The sequence below is a fragment of the Neophocaena asiaeorientalis genome, unplaced genomic scaffold (genome assembly GCF_003031525.2).
Source record: "Neophocaena asiaeorientalis asiaeorientalis breed wild unplaced genomic scaffold, Neophocaena_asiaeorientalis_V1.1 scaffold473, whole genome shotgun sequence".
NCBI lineage: Eukaryota > Metazoa > Chordata > Mammalia > Artiodactyla > Phocoenidae > Neophocaena > Neophocaena asiaeorientalis.
The window spans coordinates 2191916-2211092 of record NW_020174935.1 but is presented as its reverse complement, the minus strand read 5'-3'; the positions used below and the strand labels follow the sequence as shown (position 1 = coordinate 2211092).

The following is a 19177-nucleotide window of genomic DNA, read 5'->3' as shown; positions in this document are numbered from 1 at the left end:
ACTCGGTGCTGGGAGTGGGGACCGGGGGTGGCTGGGGTCAGCGATTGTGATGCGCTGCCAGGATTGTAATTGCTGTCCTGGCCTCTGTCTTCCTGGTCTAACAGTTCTTCTGCTGGAGGGAGACGCGGGAGCCCAATGGGGGGCTGGGCTAACAGTAATAGCGGAGGGTCCCAGGAGCCATACGGCAGGGAAATACTAGGTGGGAAAGGCTGGTTCTAAATGGCTTCTGCGGTCTGCCCAGAGAAGGCTTCTTCAAAGGGCTTGGCTTTGGCATTGACTCTAAATCAGGCCTGAGACTCCCAGGCAGGCGGGCGCTCTGAGGCCTTCTCCCTCTGCCAGCCACGGACAACGCCCCTGCTTGCTTGGGCCAAGCCCGTGTTGTCTCCCTCAGCTGAACAGCAGGCAGGCTGGGGAGTGTATATCTGTGTGTACAGCTGGGGCCCAGGCGGAGGGTGGGGTCCAAGCCCCTTTAATCCGCCAGCCCGGCTGGGAGCAGGTAATTCACCTGGCCTCAGCTAGCTTGTGCCCTTCCTACCTCGCTCAGCTGACGTTAGGGGTGAGGTGGGGAGGAGGCTGTTTGCCTTGGCTCCCACGGCTGGCTGTGCCCCAGCTGCCTTCTTGCCACGCCCTCGCCCTGCCAGGAACCCCAGGCCTGAGATCTGGGGCAGCTTCATCAGGGTGCCAGGCCTCCTTTCCTATCTCCGAGGGGGAGCTGCCCACCTTAAGGAGGCTTCTAGAACCTGTGCCCCGGAAACCCGGGCTCCGGGCTGCTCACCCTCCCACACCTCGAGTAACCTCTGACCCCCAGCAGGTGCCCATGTGAGTCTCTCCCAGGGCATTGCATCCTGGAGCTGACCACAGGCTGAATTTGCCCACCTCTCAGCCACCCCCAGCCCCGGAAGGGACCCACCCACCAGCCCACAAGGCCCGAGGCAAGTGCCAGTGTGGGGCTCAGGTGTCATTTCCTGTGGCCCGGCACAGGGGATAATGCAAAGCTGCATGCTCTCCACCTACCCACTATCATCCTCAAAAATGTCCTGCACTGCAGGCCCCGCGCATGCGTGCTGCTCGCTGCTGCCCTCAAGGAGCCACACTGAAGGAATGCATGGGGATCACAGCAGGGCTCATTAACTACCCGTCATTTGCGGGCTGCTCTGCTAGGTGCGATTCCGCCTCCCAATAATGCCGCTGAGGTATTATTAGCCCCATTTAAAAGATAAAGAAGCGGAGGTTGTGTTAGTTTCTGCTGTATAACAAAGTGAATCAGCCATATGTATACATATATCACCATATCCCCTCCGTCTTGCGTCTCCCTCCCACCCTCCCTATCCCACCCCTCTAGGTGGTCACAAAGCACGGAGCTGATCTCCCTGTGCTATTATACTCCAATCAAGATGTTAAAAAAAACCAAAACAATTCCATTTATAATAGCATCAATGAGAATAACATAGTCAGGAATAAGATTAACAAAAGGAGTATAAAATTTATACATTGAAAAGTACAAAGCATTGTTGAAAGAAATTTTAAAATATCTAAATAAAAATGACATCCACGTTCATGGGTTAGGATAGTAAATACTGTTAGGATGGTATTAATCTTCAAATTGATCCACACATTCCACTCAATTTCTATCAAAATCCCAGCTGGCTTCTTTGCAGAAATTGGCAATTCAGAATTCATAGGGTTATGCAACCATCGCCCATTATTTAATTTTAATAATACTGATATGCACCCAAAGAGAAATATAAGAATTTTAATAACAGCCCTATTCATAATAGCCTCAAAATGGAGACAACCCAAAAATATATCGAGTAAAACGTATAAATAAATTGTGGAATACTTATTTAATAGAATGTAAATGAATGAACCGCTACTAAATACGGCAACCTGGATAAGTCTCGCAGATATAATGTTGAACAAAGAAGCCCATTACCAATGAGAACATAGTTCAGAATCAGACAAACCTAACAGTAATAGAAAATGGGATAGTGGCCACGCTTAAAAGGAGTTGTGACTAAGAGGAGATGCAAGGAGAGCATCTCAGGTGCTGGGATGGTCTGTTTATTTCTCAAGGTATGTGCTTACTTTGTGAAAATTAATTAAGCTGTATACTTAGGACCTCTGTACTTTAATGTGTGTATGTTACACTTCGATAAAAAGTTTGACTTAAAAAAAAAAAAGAAGCTGAGGTTTTAGGTTGTTAAAAGCTTGACTCCAAGAACCCAGGTTTCCCTGGCAGCTGAAGCCCTTGCTTTGTCTTCTACGGAGCTTTTCCATCTCTTCACTGTGGGTGTTTGGGACCAGAGAATTCTTTATTGTGGAGGCTGTCCTGTGCATAGAAGGATGTTTAGCAGCCTCACTCGCGTCCACCTACTAGACGCCAGTAGCATTCCTCTATTTATAACCACAAAAATGCCTCCAGACATGACCAGTGTCCCCCGGGGGCCCACCCGCCCCTGATTGAGAACTGCTGTTCATGACCCCTGCAGGGTGGGGAGCTGACAGAAACTGAGGTTAATGTCCAGGCAGCTCCATGGCACTGGGAGGGAGGGGCCCACTCTGCCACTTACGAGTCGTGTAGACCTGTAGCTGTTTACTGAATTTTTCTAAGCCTCAGCTTCCTCATCTGGAAGATGGGAATACAAAAAGTCCAGCCTCTTGGGGTTGGTAGTTGGTATAGCATTTAACTCAGTGTCTGGCCTGTAGTTAGCACTTCACAGAAGTTAGCTGTGGTTTTAGTGTCAAATCCAGGGGCTCTCAGGGTGTTCTGGGCATCCAGTGGCCAAATTACTGAAAAGCACGTGCAGGAATGGGATCTCTGCTTAGAAGAAAGAAAGTGTGCTTTCTCCTTTAGGAGGCAGTGTGCTCGGGGGTGGTCCTCCTGGTGGAGGAGGGGGAGAATCATACAGGAGACAACTCCAGAGACAAGGGGAGAGTCTTTCATGCATTTTACCAGTATTTACCGAGCATCTACTGTGTGCTTCTCCCACCTCTCCTGTCTGTATCCTGGGCTCTTCCCCACTCAGCCTGGGAGGTTGTGGGTTTGTTTCCATGAGACGGCATCTCCTTTGCATCATAGGCTGGGTCCGGGGCATCTGCTAGGTAGGCCTGTTTGGGAGCCTGCCTACTCTGCGTTGGCCGGCAGCAGCAGCGGCAGCCAGCTCTCCAGGGGCAAGGAGGTCTTGGCACGAGTGCTATGTGCCATTTGGTCCTGGGCCTTTGGGCCCCTCTCCCGGGGGGTTAATTGAATCATTACGCAGCCTGGCAGACCTGGCTGGGGACCCCACCCTGGGCTTTCCTCTGCTGCTTCTCCCGAGACCCCCAGGCAGAATTAGAATTGAATCGAATGTTTTCAACCCCTTCTATTTGCAACTGAGAGCCAGGATCAGAGAGGGGCGGTGGCCAACCTGAGTTCACGGGGAGGTTAGTAGTGGTAGAGGTGAAATCCTGCTCTTTGGACTACCAGATCTGGGGCAGACAAAACCCTCAGGAGCAGTGGCCTCCCTTGGGCTCTACTGGAGACCAGCCAGCCGCTTACCGTTCCGCGGGTTGGGTCCTGTGTCCACATTTGGAGACCACCAAAGGCGTGGTCTCTCTGGGTTGGAGGAGGCAGGCCACGTGGAGGTGGGAGAGGAAAGTGAGGGGCAGCTGAGTTGACATCCCTCCCCATCTCACACACGCATCCCCTGGTTTCCCGGCTGTGCCGTTGTGGACCCCCAGCTCCCAGCCAAGCTTCCTGCTAGACCCCTACCCTTCTCTCCCTCATACCTCCCGACCGCCCTAGGCACCAGGCAGGCTTATAAGCTCCACGTGTGAATGAAGAAACTCATCTCAGAGCTCTCAAGGAATTTGCTTTAAGAGCGGACATGGCCACACTCCACCCTGGCCTTCTGACTCCAGGGCTGACTCCAGTGGCCAGGCCCACGTGTGGTGGGACCCCTGGAGGAGGTGTTGATAAGTGCTAGAACCTGATCAGTCACCAGGCTCCTAACAGACCTTTCGGGGAGCACCCCGGGGACTGGCCACGAGGCAGGGGGAGGGCGGCGTTCCTTCCTCGAGGCAGCCTGTGGGAAGCCTCTCAGCACTCCAGTCTTTGGAGTGTTCGGTGCACCAGCTGGAGCAGGGGCGCCTCCCTTCTTAATCCAGGGAAACTGAGGCACAGACTTGTGTAACCCAAGGTCAGGCAGTAGTAAGTCAGGTCTGCTGAAACCCTCCCCGGGGGCTCCTCCCACAAGGCGGAGCCCTCCTGTGTGTTTACGTGTGCACGTGCGTGTGTCTGCATGGGTGTGAGTTCGGACACGCAGCAGATCTCGCGCATTTTCTTTGCCCCGAGGCACAAGAAAGAGGCCCTCGCCTCTTTTTCAAGACCTTTGGCATCAGCCCCTCAGGTCTCCCTGGACCATGGCGGACGGGGCCGTGACATTCCTATGAGGGCTGCTCTCATGTTATTGTAGGACCTGTGATTTCCCTGGAGGAAGCCCGGGCTCCAAATGGGGCCTGTTAAAGTGCTTATTAAGTTTCAAGTGTTTTTGGCAACAGGCCAGAGGGGCTCTAAAAATAGGGTTTGGTTGGGCACGGGGCACTGGGGAGCTTTCAGGGTTCCCTGCTGTATCTGAGGATTCCCTTCCCTCCTCTTTTGAGTGAGAGACTGAATAGATAACGCTAGTACATGTGGCCTCCTGAGACCATCCAGCTCTTCAAGCATCTGTTAAACGCCTTGTGTACCCAGGAGGCTGGGGGTACAGGCTCTGCCCTCAGAAAGACCTGGATCTGAAAGCAGGTTCTGCTGATAATCGGCTGTAGGATTCCGACAAAGGATGTCGCCTATTTGAGCCTCTGTTTTTACCTCTGTCAAATGGGGATTATTCGATCTCCCGTGACAAATGCTGGCTGCCTTTAGCTGTCAGGCGTGGAGGGGAAGCAGAGAGAAATCAGAATGTTGGAGCCTCCAGAACCTGTAGTGTGATGGGGGGACAGATACACACGATCAAATCTAACTTAAAGCAAGCTGAGGTTCTGTCTGTGGGGGAGGGATGCAGATCTGAGCTGCATCTTAGAGGCTTCCGCAGGTTCTGGTCCCGGGCCTTTGTGGTCCTGGTTGTCAGGACCTGGAATCACCCCCCGACCCCTGCCTGCCCCCGGCCTGACTGTCCATTTGTCCGTGGCCAAGGGGCCCTATGGGAACTTGCCATAGGAGGGAGTGTGTGTGCTGGGGGGAAGAGGGCCACGGCTGGGAAGCCCTTGCTCCCAGCTCACTTGGCCCCCCTGTGTCTGCCTGGCAGGGGGACCCCATTCCCGAGGAGCTCTACGAGATGCTGAGTGACCACTCCATTCGTTCCTTCGATGACCTCCAGCGCCTGCTGCACGGAGACTCCGGAGGTGAGTTGAACCCTCGTCCCATGCTCTGGCCCTCCGCTGAGTCCTGGGGAGCCGGGCGGGCATCCCCGCTGCCAAGGGGGGCAGGACATCTGGCAAGGGCATCCCCGCTCCCTTGGCATCCAGAGACCCAGAGGCCTGTGGCAGCCCCGCAGGGCTTGGCCACACCTGTCCCAGGCAGGGCTGAGTAGGCGGACGGGTTGCTACCTGGGATGTGGGGTGTGGCGGGAGAAGCTCCCACATGTGGCTCTGGCGGGGTGCAGAGGGTGGGGTGCCGAGAGGAGGGGCCGGGGAGAAGGTACCCAGGGCATCTGCCGAATGTGCATCCGGGTGTGGACTCAGCCGGGGAGGGTGGTGCCAGGGGCCTCTCCCTGCCCCTCCGGCCGAGGGCCCGGTCTCCAAGGTCTCCGGGGGACACCTGGCCCACACTAGTGGGCAGCGCTGCCCTTGCCCAAGAACGCGCTCAGCGCATGGGCACGTGCTTGGTGGCACACACGTGGCGGGGCTGGCGGGCTGGGTCGGGAATGTATTTATAAACGCTGCCTTCAGAGCAAATTCCATTCTATTCTAACCTCTGGCCTGTTCCCTGGAGCCCTGGTCGGCAGCCCCCCTGCACCCCCAGCTCCCCTTCCCTCTGGGGTTTTGTCTCTTTGTCACTTTGTAATCCTTGCCCAGACTGCTATCTACGGGGGACAGCATTTCCTGCCTTTGTTTCCTCTCCCCGTTGGGCCCCTGGCTCCCTCTCAAAAGCATTCCCGGGCCCTTTCAAACCCGCCTGTGCTGGGGGCTGGTGAGGCAAGCGGGAGGGGGCCCCAGCTGGGCCCACCTATTGTTCACCAGGCCCCCCGCCCCACGTCTCCCACACCTCCCACCCCATGCCCGACTGGCCAGCCCTGGTCAACACAATGGGGCAACTTCCAAATTTAGCCTCTCTGCTGTTTCTTCCCAAGGCCCTTGGCCCTCACCCTCGGGCAGCCCCTGTGTACCCCGGGTGGGAGTCGGGAGCTCCGAGATGAGGTTTTCAATAGCAGGCCTGTTTCAAGGCAACCGTGTGGCTATTTTTTCCTAATCAACTTAACCTTTCCACAAAGCACATCTTTTCCCCATCTCCTCCCCACCAGGGACATTCCAGAGATGGCAGAGAGAAAGGAAGGGAGTGAGAAGGACAGACAGACGTGCTGACGCAGGAGCAGTAGGCTAGACGGAAAGGCACCAGTTATAGCACAGTCTCCTCCAAACAGGACCCACTGGGAGCCTGCACGGATGAGCTGGAGCTTTGTCCTGGGCAGGGCCAGCGGGCCGGTGGGCTGGGGAGACAGCGGGAGCGTGAGGTGCTGCATGGAGGGAGCAGGGCTTGTCCTCAACCCTCGTAGTTTATTTGCTGGCGCTGCAGCCGTCAAGAGATAGAAGGGGCTGCCCACAATTCGGTGAGGAGCTCCACGTCTCTGCAACCCTCACTTCCCGCAGCTGCTCCGGCCGCCATCTCTAGAGAGAGGGATGCGTCCAAGGAGTGCCAATGATGCTGAGATGAGGGCCACCCAGGATAGAGAAGGGAGCTGTGGTTTGTGACTTTAGGAATAAATGGACAACTTAGGGCAGAAGTGGGGCAAAAGGTTAGGGGGAGAGGGACAAACACGGTGAAAGACTGGGGGCTGGAGAGAGACTAGGGCCAAAAAGGGGGCAGGGCAAGCGCTCCCCCAACACCCACCCCCTGCCCCACCAGGCCTGGCTATTCACCCCCTGTCTCTGCCTTCAGCCGCCACCCCCATCCCTCTCCTTCCCTCCCTCTTCCCCGCCCAACTGGGCCATTGTCCGGGGCTCCAGAGGGGCTGTGTCCAGGGCATGCCGGTCCCCCCTGGGGATTCTGGGAATTTCTCCTTTCAGCACTTCCTATGGGAACGCTGGGTGGAGGGGCACTGGAAACTGGCCTTCAGAGCTCTGGGTCCTCACCCTGCCCTGGAGGCCAAGGAGGGTTCTCTTACAGTAGCAAAGGGGGTGGGTTATTTTTAACTCCATTGACATGGGTTCTGTCCAAATATGTGGTTGAAGGGCCCGGAGTGGGGCTGATGATCCCTTGGCGATGCAGTCAGGGCCCCACCACCCTCTGGGCCGCCTGGCCACCCTGGGGTTTGTCTGGAGGGGCCCCTCCTCAGAGCTAGGACCCTCAGGTTTACGGGGAGCCAGAAGGGGAGACTGTTTTCTGGAGTGGTGTGCCAGCGCGGGGATGGGGAGGGAAGCAGTCCTCCCGCCTGCCCTGGAACCCACATCCGAGCCCCCAGAGCCGCGGTCGAGCCAGCCAACAGTTTGCAGAGTGTGTCTGACCTCCTCTTACAGATGAAGACGGGGCTGAACTGGACCTGAATTTGACCCGGTCCCATCCTGGAGGCGAGCTGGATAGCTTATCCCGCGGGAGAAGGAGCCTGGGTAAGACTGAGGGTGAGAACGGTGGCCTCTCAAAGGTGGGAGCCAGGGAAGAATTGGGGATGCAGCCAGCCCGAGGCCAGAGGGCCTGCTCCTTCGTGCTGACACTTAGGACCGAGTGGAACTGAAGGAGCACAACCATCCTTAAATACCCTCTACCGAGCAGCTAAGTCATCATCCTCCCCCCACCGACTCACACTGTTTTCTAAATATAGTTCGTTAAAACCTCATTGGTTCATTAGTTCAACCTTGGAGGTAGAGATTATTAACCCCACTTTATAGAGTTGAAAACTGGGGCCCAGAGAGGGTAGAAAAGCAGCTGAGGTCACACAGCTAGCAAGTGGTGGGGCTGGGATCCTAAGCGGCTCTTCTTGCTTGAACGCAGTGCCGCTGGCAGGCTGCACGCCTCCTCTGCAGTGCTGTGCCTGTGGCAGCAGGCGTGAAGCAGAGGAGGGCGCAGGTCACTGGGTCCCACAGAAGCTTTCTTAGGGAGGCGGGTGCCCGCTCCAAGCCCCTCTTCCTCTCTGCCCACCTGCAGTCCCCAAAATTCTATAGACCGTGGCTGGGGGGCCCCCGCCACATAAGAGTCAGGTGGCCTGAGTTTCACTCTTTGTGAATTTGGGCGGCTAACTTAGCTCTCCGAGCCTCAGTTCCTCTATATGTGAATAATGACAGCATTGACTGTAAGCCTGCTGTAGGCCAAGTTTCACTCACTCCTTTATCGGCAAGTACAGTATAGGAACTGTTATTTTCCCATTTCATAGGTGAGGAGACTGAGGCTTGAAAGAAGCAAAAACGTAAGAATAGATCACAGTGTAAACAGCAGTGTGAGAGTGGCTCCAAGATAATACACAAGTAAGGGCCACATGCCAGGCAAACTCATAAATGTGTGAAATCATCGAATAAAATGCTTGAGGGCTGGTGGGAGGAAACTGACGCGTACCCCACGCCAGCGCTCTCAGAACGATCTCACTTGATCCTTACAGTGGTTTTGGGGTGTAGATCTCATCATCCCCATTTTTATTTATTTCTTTGGCTGCATTGGGTCTTTGTTGCGGTGCGCGGGCTTCTCATTGGTGTGGCTTCTCTTGAGGCAGAGCACGGGCTCTAGGCGCTCGGGCTTCAGTAGTTGTGGCTCACGGGCTCAGTAGTTGTGGCTCCCAGGCTGTAGAGTGCAAACTCAGTAGTTGTGGCGCACGGGCTTAGTTGCTCCGCGGCATGTGGGATCTTCCCGGACCAGGGCTCGAACCCGTGTCCCCTGCATTGGCAGGCGGATTCTTAACCATTGCACCACCAGGGAAGTCCCTGATCATTCCCATTTTGCACATGGGGAAACTGAGGCCTCAAGCAGCCTGCCCAAGTCCTGTGGCTGGTAACCCTCCACACTGGGGTTGAAGGAGATGGGACAGGCCAGCGTTTCTGAGGACGAGCGGTCCCAGAGGGGCTCCGCGCTGAGCTTTCCTGTTGGTGGGGCTTCTGGACAGGCCTACCACCCTGATGGAGGTCCCCGTTCCCTCCAGGTTCCCCAACAGTCGCTGAGCCAGCCGTGATCGCCGAGTGCAAGACACGCACCGAGGTGTTTGAGATCTCGCGGCGCCTCATAGACCGCACCAACGCCAACTTCCTGGTGTGGCCGCCCTGCGTGGAGGTGCAGCGCTGCTCCGGCTGCTGCAACAACCGCAACGTGCAGTGCCGCCCCACGCAGGTGCAGCTGCGGCCCGTTCAGGTACCCAGGCCTCAGCCAGCCCGAGGGTAGGGGGCGCGGGACTCGCTGACCAGGCTTCGGGGGGCGTCCAAAGGCCTTCCTGGCGGGCTCCGGGGCTCCGTCCAGAGAGGGCCGATCTCGAGAAGCTCCCTCCCGACAGGTGTGCAAAGGCCGCCCATGGGTCCGCTGAGGCCATCCAGGCTGCAGTGACCATGAGGCACAGACAGGCCCCTGGAGTGGGGCCATATGTAAAGGATGCTGCCTCCTCCTTTACAGGGATCAAATCCCCAAACATCCCTGGAACAGACAGGTCCACAAACATATCGTACACTCAGAACATTCTGGGCAGCTGTTCAACTTCCCTCAAAGATCTCCCCTATTCAGGGCTCTCAGTTTTCTTCAATCCAAACAGAGAGAGGCTCAGCTAGGTGCCCCAGCATCTTTAACACCCGCCCATCTCCCTTTGACAGGTCGTGTCTTTAGCAAGGAGGGCAGAGAGACCCCCCCCAGGCAACAGACCCTGCAAGAGCTGGGGCAGCCCCTAGCAGAGAGACAGAATGCTGAATCCTGTCCCCTTTCTGGAAAGATTGGGTGTACACTCTGACTCAAGGGAAATTTTAGAGTAGAGGACGTCCTGGGGAGCTCCTGGTCTCACACGGGGCAGGGCCAGAGAAGTCTCAGCTGTCTTCTGATTTACATGGAAAGGTTTCTGCACCCCTGGGGGCAGCCTCGCCCACACACCAGCTCAGGCTGGGCCGAGCTGCTGCTGGGCGGTGGGCACGCCTCTCCAGGGCTCAGGACCGGCTTGGTGCTCCCCACCTACTCTTGCCAAGTGCCCTGCCTACCTCTTCACACTCCTCTCCCCTATGGTCAGCCGTGGCCTTGCCTTGCGCCTGCCTTCCATCCCAGGCCTGGGCCTTGGGCCCAAGATTACCAATGTCACTTTCTACCCCGGCGCCTACTGTCATGGTATCTCCTGTCCCCAACACTGCCAGCTCTGTGGATGGACACCTGACAGCTGACCTCCCCCTTCCCGCCTCCCTCCTGGATAAAGCCTCCCCCCACTTCCTTCCAGACAACCATCTCCCCGCCTCTGCTGCAGCCCCTGACCTTGGCTGGCGCTCAGGGAATGAGGACACCACAGGCCCCACACTTAACCGGGAAATGCCTTTCTCCCTCTCTAGGGGATCTGAGGGGGGCTGCCGGAGACCAGGTCAGGGGGGCTTGTTTTGATGGAAAAGCTACGAGAAGAGCAGAGGGCAAGGTCCTGCCATTGTTTGGGCCAAAGCGTCTACCCTGCTGCAATCCAGGCTTTCGAGGAAAGATCACCACAGGGGATGCTGGGTGGCAGAGCGGGCAGGCAGCTCTCTCGGCCCCTGCCTGTGTGGTCTTACGGAGGCACTTTGGTGGTTCTGTCTTCCAGGTAAGAAAGATTGAGATTGTACGGAAGAAGCCAACCTTTAAGAAGGCCACGGTGACCTTGGAGGACCACCTGGCGTGCAAGTGTGAGACGGTGGTGGCACGACCCGTGACCCGAAGTCCCGGGAGTTCCCAGGAGCAGCGAGGTAACCGCCCATCCAGGGTCTGCCTCTAATTGCTCAGCCCCCTTCTTCTATGGCAGCTGCCGGGGGCACGCTGGGGGAACTGGATCTGGCCTGCCCCCGGTTAAGTTCACCGGAAGCCTTCCACGTCACTGACAACAATCCAGGTTCCTCCCCTGCCTGGGAGGCCTTATGTGAGGATGTAGCCCCCTGTTGGCCCTCTGGCCTTGCTGCCAACCAGTCCCCCTCACTTATGCCACCCCAGCCAGGTTGGCCTGTTTGAGTGGCCAAATAGGTTTCTGCCTCAGGGCCTTTCTTTGTACACGTCACTCTGGCTGAAATTCACTCCTCCTGGCTCTTCACAAGCCTAGGTCCTGCTCTTCACTTGGGTCTCAGGTCAGAAGTCACCTCCTCTGAGAGGTCTGCCGGCCGCCCCATCCAGAGCAGCCCCCATCCCAGTCTTGCTTCCGTAGCCCCCTACTTTGTTTTGTGAGTGCATGAAATGGTGGGAGGAACCATGGCCTGAATGAGAGAACACCCTAAGGCATATATCGTAACCAGATATTTGACGACTTGTCCTGGGGAGGAGAAATCAAACTAATTCCTTGTAGCCTTGATGAGGGAATTAGGACCAGTTGGGGGGAAAATCACCAGAGAGAGATTTTAACTACATATATGCAAAAGCTGGTGATCAGTCAGGAGTCCAAGATGGAATTGTCTGCCTTGTGAGGTAGTGAGTTCTGTGTTCCGGGAGGTATGCAAGTAAAGGCTGGGCAACAATGTAGCAGGGATGTGACAGATAGGGTTCAAACACACAGATAAGTTGGAACTGGAATTCTGTTCCTGTCCTTAGATTTCACGAATTCACAATTTCAGGGGTAAGTTTGACTTAAAGAGTTGAAAGGGACTAAAAAAATGGTCCAGTTGCCTCCTCTACATCTTATGGAGGAGGTACCTGAGGCCCAGATAAGCTGAGGTCTTGCCCAAGGTCACACAGCCAGTTCCAGGTAGGGGCATAGCTAGAATTCAGGTATCCTGAAGTTCTGTTCTTGGCTCTTCCCTCACCCTGACAGCTGTCACTGGCTCTTAACTTGCCTCGTCTTTTTTTTTTTTTTTTAAGGATTTAAAAATTTTAGAGCTAGAGATGATCTTACAAGTCAGTCCTTCACTGTTACTAATGGGGCTGCTGGAGCACAGAGAGGTTAAGGGACTTCATGAAGGTAGCACAGCGGCAAAGCTGAGCCTGGAACCCAGGTCTTGGAACATCTAGTTTTGGGTTCTTTTTTTTTTGGGGGGACGCGGGCCTCTCACTGTTGTGGCCTCTCCCGTTGCGGAGCACAGGCTCTGGATGCACAGGCTCAGCGGCCATGGCTCACAGGGCCCAGCCGCTCCGCGGCACGTGGGATCTTCCTGGACCGGGGCACGAACCCGTGTCCCCTGCATCGGCAGGCGGACTCTCAACCACTGCTCCACCACGGAAGCCCTAGTTTTGGGTTCTTTTGACTGTATCTTGCTGCCTTTTCTCCTTCTAGGAGAAAAGTAAGGATCAAATGAGACTCATTAAGTTAATAGGATTAGATGAGCATAAAAAAATCATGCAAGTGACTGTTTGGATTTTCAATAACTTTCTTTGGTTAGGGGACAGGACAATCTCACTGTTACTTCTTACTAACGAGCCTCCTGAAGACAGGGCCATCTCAGCCTCTTCCTCCTGTTCTAAGAGCTGAGCTGAGTCATGGATGACCTAGGAAGGCTGAGAATTCGACAGCTTCAAACTGACATGTTGTAAATTACTTGTAGAGTTAATATGGAGAATGACTGCTGTTCAGGAAAAATTATATTCTTCTTTATGTTTAGAATGGGGTTCTTTTCACTGCCTTTGTTTCATGTGATTTTCTGAACCAGTTTCTTAGGAGGCATGTTCAACCACTTGACGTGTAGGTCTTGCCATTTTAGTTTCAGCATTTTGGCCCAGGGCGACAGTTCCTGTGGCAGCTGGTGGTGTGGCACGTGTGATAGTCAGTGTCAGACCTCCTGGGCTCAAATCTCTGCCCTGTCACTTATGAGCTGAGTGATGACCTTGAGCTTTTGCTCAGGCTTTTCCCAGCCCAGTGTCCTGCTGGCGGCCCTGTCTCTGGCCCTTTAATGGCCCTCTTGGGCAGCCTCCCTCAAGTGAGGACCTGAGACCCCACTGAGTTCCTAAATTTCCTACTTGCAGCAGTGGGGTAACTGCCTCATGGGAGCCTGTGTCTGTGAGGTGGGAAGTCAGGTGTTGGCCCCAAAGTAGCTGGGTGGGCTGGGGAGAACTCTGGAGGCTCCCAGGAAGAGCCAGGCCTTGAGCTTGGCAGAGAAGACTTTCATTGCTAGGGTGTCTACCTAGGAGCCCAGGAGGAAGAGAGACATAAGTGCTCATCTTGACCAAGCCTGGCAGACACTGTGATTTACAGCCCAGTGGTGATTCCAGAGGCAGATCCCTGCATTCAAACCCCAGACTTTCTGTCTCAGTTTCCTCATCTGTTAACTGTACAAACCTATACCTGCTGTGAGGATAGATAAGCTTAGGACTTTGACAGGTGCGTGCTAGCTAAGGGTTTCTGGCGATTTCCATGTATTACCTCCTAAGCTTAGAACTTTGACAGGTGCGTGCTAGCTAAGGGTTTCTGGCGATTTCCATGTATTACCTCCTAAGCTTAGAACTTTGACAGGTGCGTGCTAGCTAAGGGTTTCTGGCGATTTCCATGTATTACCTCCTAAGCCTAGGGGGCCAGGGCTGCTGTTCTCAGTTTTAAAGATGTGGGAATTGAGGCACAGAGAGTGTATGTGACATTCCCCAAAGCATACAGCTAACACCTGGGAGAGCCCAGTTTGGACCCAGGTGGTCTGGCCCGCCCCACTGTACTGCCTCTCGGAGTGGCTAGGGCCAGGCAGACGACAGGTACAATGGAGGGAAAGGCCCAGGTCAGTGGTGGAGAGGTATGGTTATGCCTGAAGCCTAGTGGCTCCCCCATCCCATGACCGGAAGAGGCTGAGGTTGGTGGGAGGAAACCTCAGTAGGGGGTCAAAGGAAGGAAAAAAGAAACAAGTGAATAAGAGCAGCTGCTGTTTGCTGATCACTTCTCTAAACTTAGTGGCTTAAGACAATAGTCATTTTCTACGCTCTCTCCGTCTGTGGGTTGGCTGTGCTCAGCTGGGTGGTCCTGGTGGCATCTCTTGCAGTTGCAGTCAGTTATCTGGAGGCTGCACTAGGAGAGCTGGGCCTCTATCCCTCTCCCTGTAGTCCAGGGCCTCTCCTCCCCGTGTGGCTCCCACATGTGGCAACCCCAGCAGGCGAACCAGACTTCTTACGTGATAGCACAGGGTTCCCCAAAGTGCAAAGGTGGGAGCTGCCAGGCCTGCTTAGGGCTCATGCCTGGAACTGACCAGCACCCGTCTGCCTCATTAAATTGGTTAACAGATCCAAGTCCAGTCCAGGTACAAGGGGCGTGGAAATCAGGGGCATATCAGTGGGGTAATGACAAAGAGCTTGAGGCCAGAGTTCATCTGCTCCCCTCTGTGTTTGCCAGCATATCGTCAGTTATTCCTTCCACTAGTCCTGTGACGTGGGCAGTTCGTTATCCCCATTTCACAGATGGGGAAGCGGAGGCACAGAATGGTTCAGTAATTGTCCCTAAGGTACAGCTGGTGAGCGGTGGAGTTGGGATTTGAACCCAGGAGGTCTGGCTGGCTTCAAATCTAGACTCCCCTCCCACCCCTTCTTTCAGCCCAGAGGATATGGGGAGGTCTGTGGCAGGCCTCAGTCAAGGGGATAGACACCCCCAAATGCCCGCCATTGTTCATCCACCTGCTAACCAGACCTTTCTTTCTCTCAAGCAGCCAGGACGCCCCAAACTCGGGTGACCATTCGGACGGTGCGAGTCCGCCGGCCCCCCAAGGGGAAGCACCGGAAGTTCAAGCACATGCATGGCAAGAAGGCGCTGAAGGAGACCCTCGGAGCCTAGGGGCATCTGCAGGAGAGTGCGGGCAGGTGAGGGCCCGGCGGGGAAACTGAGGCCCAGCACCCTGTGTTCCTTCTCCCTGGCCTGTGGCTTTGGCTGAGGAAGGGGTGGGGGGAGAGGCATTTTCCCGTACAAAATCCAGGCTCTGAGCCTTGATCTCCTCTTCCAGTTATCAGCGGAGTTTTTCCACGGTACAGGTTGGGTGAGAGGCTTTAGGGACCCCTGCCCAGCTGCGTCTCAGTATGCCCTAAGAGGATGGGAGGTCTAAACCTCAAATCTTCCAGCCCTGAGCCCTGCTGGAAATCAGGGGCAGCCGGTTGACCCCAGCTCCCTGCCCCCGGTTGCCTGTAAGAGTGGAATGGAGCCCTAGGCTGTGTCTGATCCCCGTGTTCCTCTGCTTGGCCTACAGGGTTATTTAATATGGTATTTGCTGTATCGCCCCCATGGGGTCCTTGGAGTGATAATATTGTTCCCCTCGTCCGTCTGTCTCGATGCCTGATTCGGACGGCCAATGGTGCTTCCCCCACCCCTCCACGTGTCTGTCCACACTTCCACCAGTGGGTCTCCCCTCAGTGGCCTCCAGCATCTTGCCCAGAAGCTCAAGAAGGAGTTGAAGGACCTGGACTCCATCGCTGTCTTCCTCTCCTGGCCTGGAGAAAATGGGATGAAAGTGCAAGGGAGACTGATGGGGTCGCTGTTGGGGGAAAGGAGCTTCCTTCTCCAGCGCTGTGGACTGGCCTGAAACCCTGCACGTGGGCCTGAGGACCTCTCAGCATGGCCTGCCTGGTCCCTGGACCCGCAGCCAGCTCTGACGGGAGCACCCCCAGGCAGGCCAGGGTACTCGTACTCCTGTGGCTGAGACCATGTTGGGGAGCATAGACTGGAGAAAACCCCCTCCTGCGATGCCCAGGCCCGGTCATCTCCCCTTGGTTACCTCTGCTCACAGTGGCTTCTTTTCATTTGATACGTTTGAATTCTTTGAAGATGCGGACTCTTCCAGGCAGGGGTGGCCAGAGCACCAGGCAGCCGAGTGCCCTCTCAGACGGGTTAGAGATGAAGTTTGCTCTGGAGGTGGATGGAGATGGTGACCTGGGCATGCAGTGCCTCCTTCCACTCCCCCTGTTCACTTTTTCCTCCGTTTCATCTCTCTACCTCCACCCTGTGTCTCCTCCTGTCCTGACCCTTCAGTCTGCTCCACCGAGGGGCTCTTGGACCCCTTATTGAGGCCGCAGATAACCCCAGTCACTGCTCTGTAGGACAGAAGACCAGGGCCCAGGGCAGCAGGGGGCCTGCCTGTCATATCCCAGCCCAGCCAAGACTGCCATGTAAGGTTGTACAGGGTGTTTACTGCACAAGGGCACTGCATGCAGGGAGCACAGGTCACACACAACTGTAGACATGGCCAATTTGTATATTTATTATGACAATTTTTTGGCAGATGGAGGTAAAGTGTCTTGAGGAAAGGGATCCTTTTCCTAATTGACACAAAAGCTCTGTGTGGACTGGCTGTGCCTCTGACCCAGCCCACAACTTGGAGCGGTCAGACAGGACTGAGCCCTTGGTGGGGGACAGGGGAGCAACACTTGTCCCTGTGGCCTCCATTTCCCCAAGTCCTCAGCTCAAGCAGTCTCCCCTTTAGGTGGGTGTGAAAAACCCAAGAGAAAGTCTCCAAGGGTAGGGGGTAGCCCTTGCTCCGCCCCTGCACACGCCCCTCTTCTTAGATCTTTTTGAGTTCCATCTCTGGTGGCTCCTCCCAGGAAACCAGCTATTGGGCTGGGAGTGGGGGAGAAAAGGGAAAAGATCCCCAGGGCCCCCTAGGGGTGGGGTCTGAGCTCCCACCTCCCTTTCCACCTTCTACTGCACTTTCCCCCCTCCCCCCATCTCCCAAATCTGCTTCCTTCAGTTTGTAAAGTTGGTGATTATATTTTTGGGGGCTTTCCTTTTATTTTTTAAATGTAAAATTTATTTATATTCCGTATTTAAAGTTGTAAAAAAAAAATAACCACAAAACAAAACCAGATGAATCCGCTGGAGCTCTGTCTGTTGGCACTGCATGTGACAATTACCCTTTGCGCATTGGCAGGATTTGCCGACAGCTTACAACGGGTTCCTCTCGCTCTGGGAGACTCAGGCACAAACTCATGCGCGCCTGCGCGCGCGCACACACGTTCACACATGCATGCGCACACGCCGGCCAGCTGCTCTGAGAGAGGCTCTGTCTGGGAGCCGGTGAGAGCCAGACAGCGCACTCTGTATGGCTTGGTCCCACTTGCAGCTCCTGATACCCGGACCCCACGTCCCTGTGCTTGTCACTGGCAGTGACAAGAGATGGGTTTCTCCAGCCTGAGGGTCTCCACAAGGGAAATGGATCCTCAGCCTTATGGGGTGGGACTGGCTGTGGGGGGGGGTTACCAAGCGTGGGGAAGGCTGGAGGAGGTCCTGGAGGGGCTGTGGGGTTTAGAAGGAACACAGCTGAAAGTTGGGGCTGGGGTCTGATCTTGGCTCAGCCCTTAGCCAGCTGTGTGGCCCTGGGCAAGTCATAGCCCCTCTCTGGTCAGAATACCATCTGAAACAGAAGAAGATGGCCAGGAGACCTGTGGCCTCCAAGGTCCAGCTGTGTGGTTCTGTGCTTCCCCTCATCCACGAAGACTTGGGTCTGATTCCATGAAAAAGATGCCAGATGTATTCTGGGTCTTACCTGCTGACAGACTAGCGCTGACGGGGAAACCTAGGAGGTGGAGAATCTGACTCATCATACGGACAATCTAAAACTAAAACCATTTTGCCCCTGTAAGTAGTGAGCTCCCTGTCACTGGAAGTATGTAAGTGGCAGCTGGGAGACAAGTTGGCTGAGGTTAAACTGAATAACATTTGGGCTCCCCGTGATTGATTGATTGGTTGATTGATAGATTGACTGACTCATTCATTCATTCACTCACCTTGATCCCCTACCATGTGTCTGTCTCTACCAGTGGCTTTTGTAGCAATTTGGTGTAAATTCATCCTGGGATTCATAGCCCTATGCTTGAGGTGGTGGTGGTGGGCAGTGCCGATCAGAGGGATTTACCTGAAAACTCCTACCCCCTCCTGCCCGACCTGTCTCTAGGACCCTCCCCATTCCCCAAACCCCCAGGGTTCTGGGTTCCAGGGCACTAGAGAAGGCTCAGGCTGGGGGGAGGAGGGGATGGGATTTAGAGGGCAGCTGGGGAGCCAGTGCATGTGGCATCTTGACATCTGCAAACAGCTGTGCTGTTCCATGGATGGCTGCAGGAACTTCCTGGGTGAAACAGGCAGAGCTGCCTGCATCTTTCCCTTTCCCAGACACCATCCCAGGCAGGTGCCAAACCAGGCAGCAGCAGTGTCCAGCCTGTAGGCCTCCAGGGTCCTGGTGGGCCCTCTCTGGGTTTTAGAACCACCAAGCTAAAATGGCATTCTTCCAGAATCCCTTCTGCTGGGAACAAGGCATTCCCTTCTTCATCCCTTTTTCTGCCCTGTTGGCTGTAATACAGGCATGATGTCTGGCACTTAAGCAGCCATTTTGAGCATTGAGGTGAAGGCCAAATGCTGAGATTGGTGGAGCACAGTGGAAAGGGCCAGGGGTCCCTGACACCTGACTGCCTAGCTCAGGAGTTTTTACATAAGAAAGGAGGAAATGTCTGTATTTGAGCTACTCTTATTTGGGGTTTTCTGTCCTTTGTAACCAAACCCAATCCTAATAGAGAGACCCATTCACTCTGGGAAAGAGACGATGTGGCCCCCACGCTGGTCCATTTGTCTTCCACAGTCCTTGGGTGCTTCGCATCATATTATGAACTCTCCTTTATTCAAGGCCCACTCAGATGTCAGATCTCATTCCCCCCTGCCCTCTGCCCGGCCCAGGAGCCTTCTCTGTCCCAGCCAGCAATCCTCCTCTCTCAACTAGAGCAGAACTGTAGCCCCCTTTGGAGGCTTAGTGTCGGTTCCCTCCATAAAATAACAAAATAATGGCCTCTTTCACTTATAAAGTAAAATATCTATAACCTCTTAATACTCTCAGGATTGTTTTCAGGAACGGAGGAGAAAAGGAAGGGCAAAGCGATGGCCAACAGGCTTAGAGAGATGAAGTGACCTGCCGAGGACCACATAGCTCCTGAGTGGCT

The 19177-nt window shown here is 55.0% G+C and overlaps 1 protein-coding gene across 1 annotated transcript; it reads left to right on the top strand.

Moving 5' to 3' along the window:
- The first annotated feature begins 5286 nt into the window (after positions 1-5286).
- PDGFB (platelet derived growth factor subunit B) lies at positions 5287-17408 on the top strand. Its single transcript, XM_024761635.1, has 6 exons — positions 5287-5379; positions 7711-7800; positions 9318-9523; positions 10926-11067; positions 14917-15067; positions 15448-17408. The coding sequence occupies exons 1-5, from the start codon at positions 5313-5315 to the stop codon at positions 15039-15041; spliced, it is 630 nt and encodes a 209-aa protein (XP_024617403.1). The 5' UTR covers positions 5287-5312; the 3' UTR covers positions 15042-15067; positions 15448-17408.
- Positions 17409-19177: the final 1769 nt, after the last annotated feature.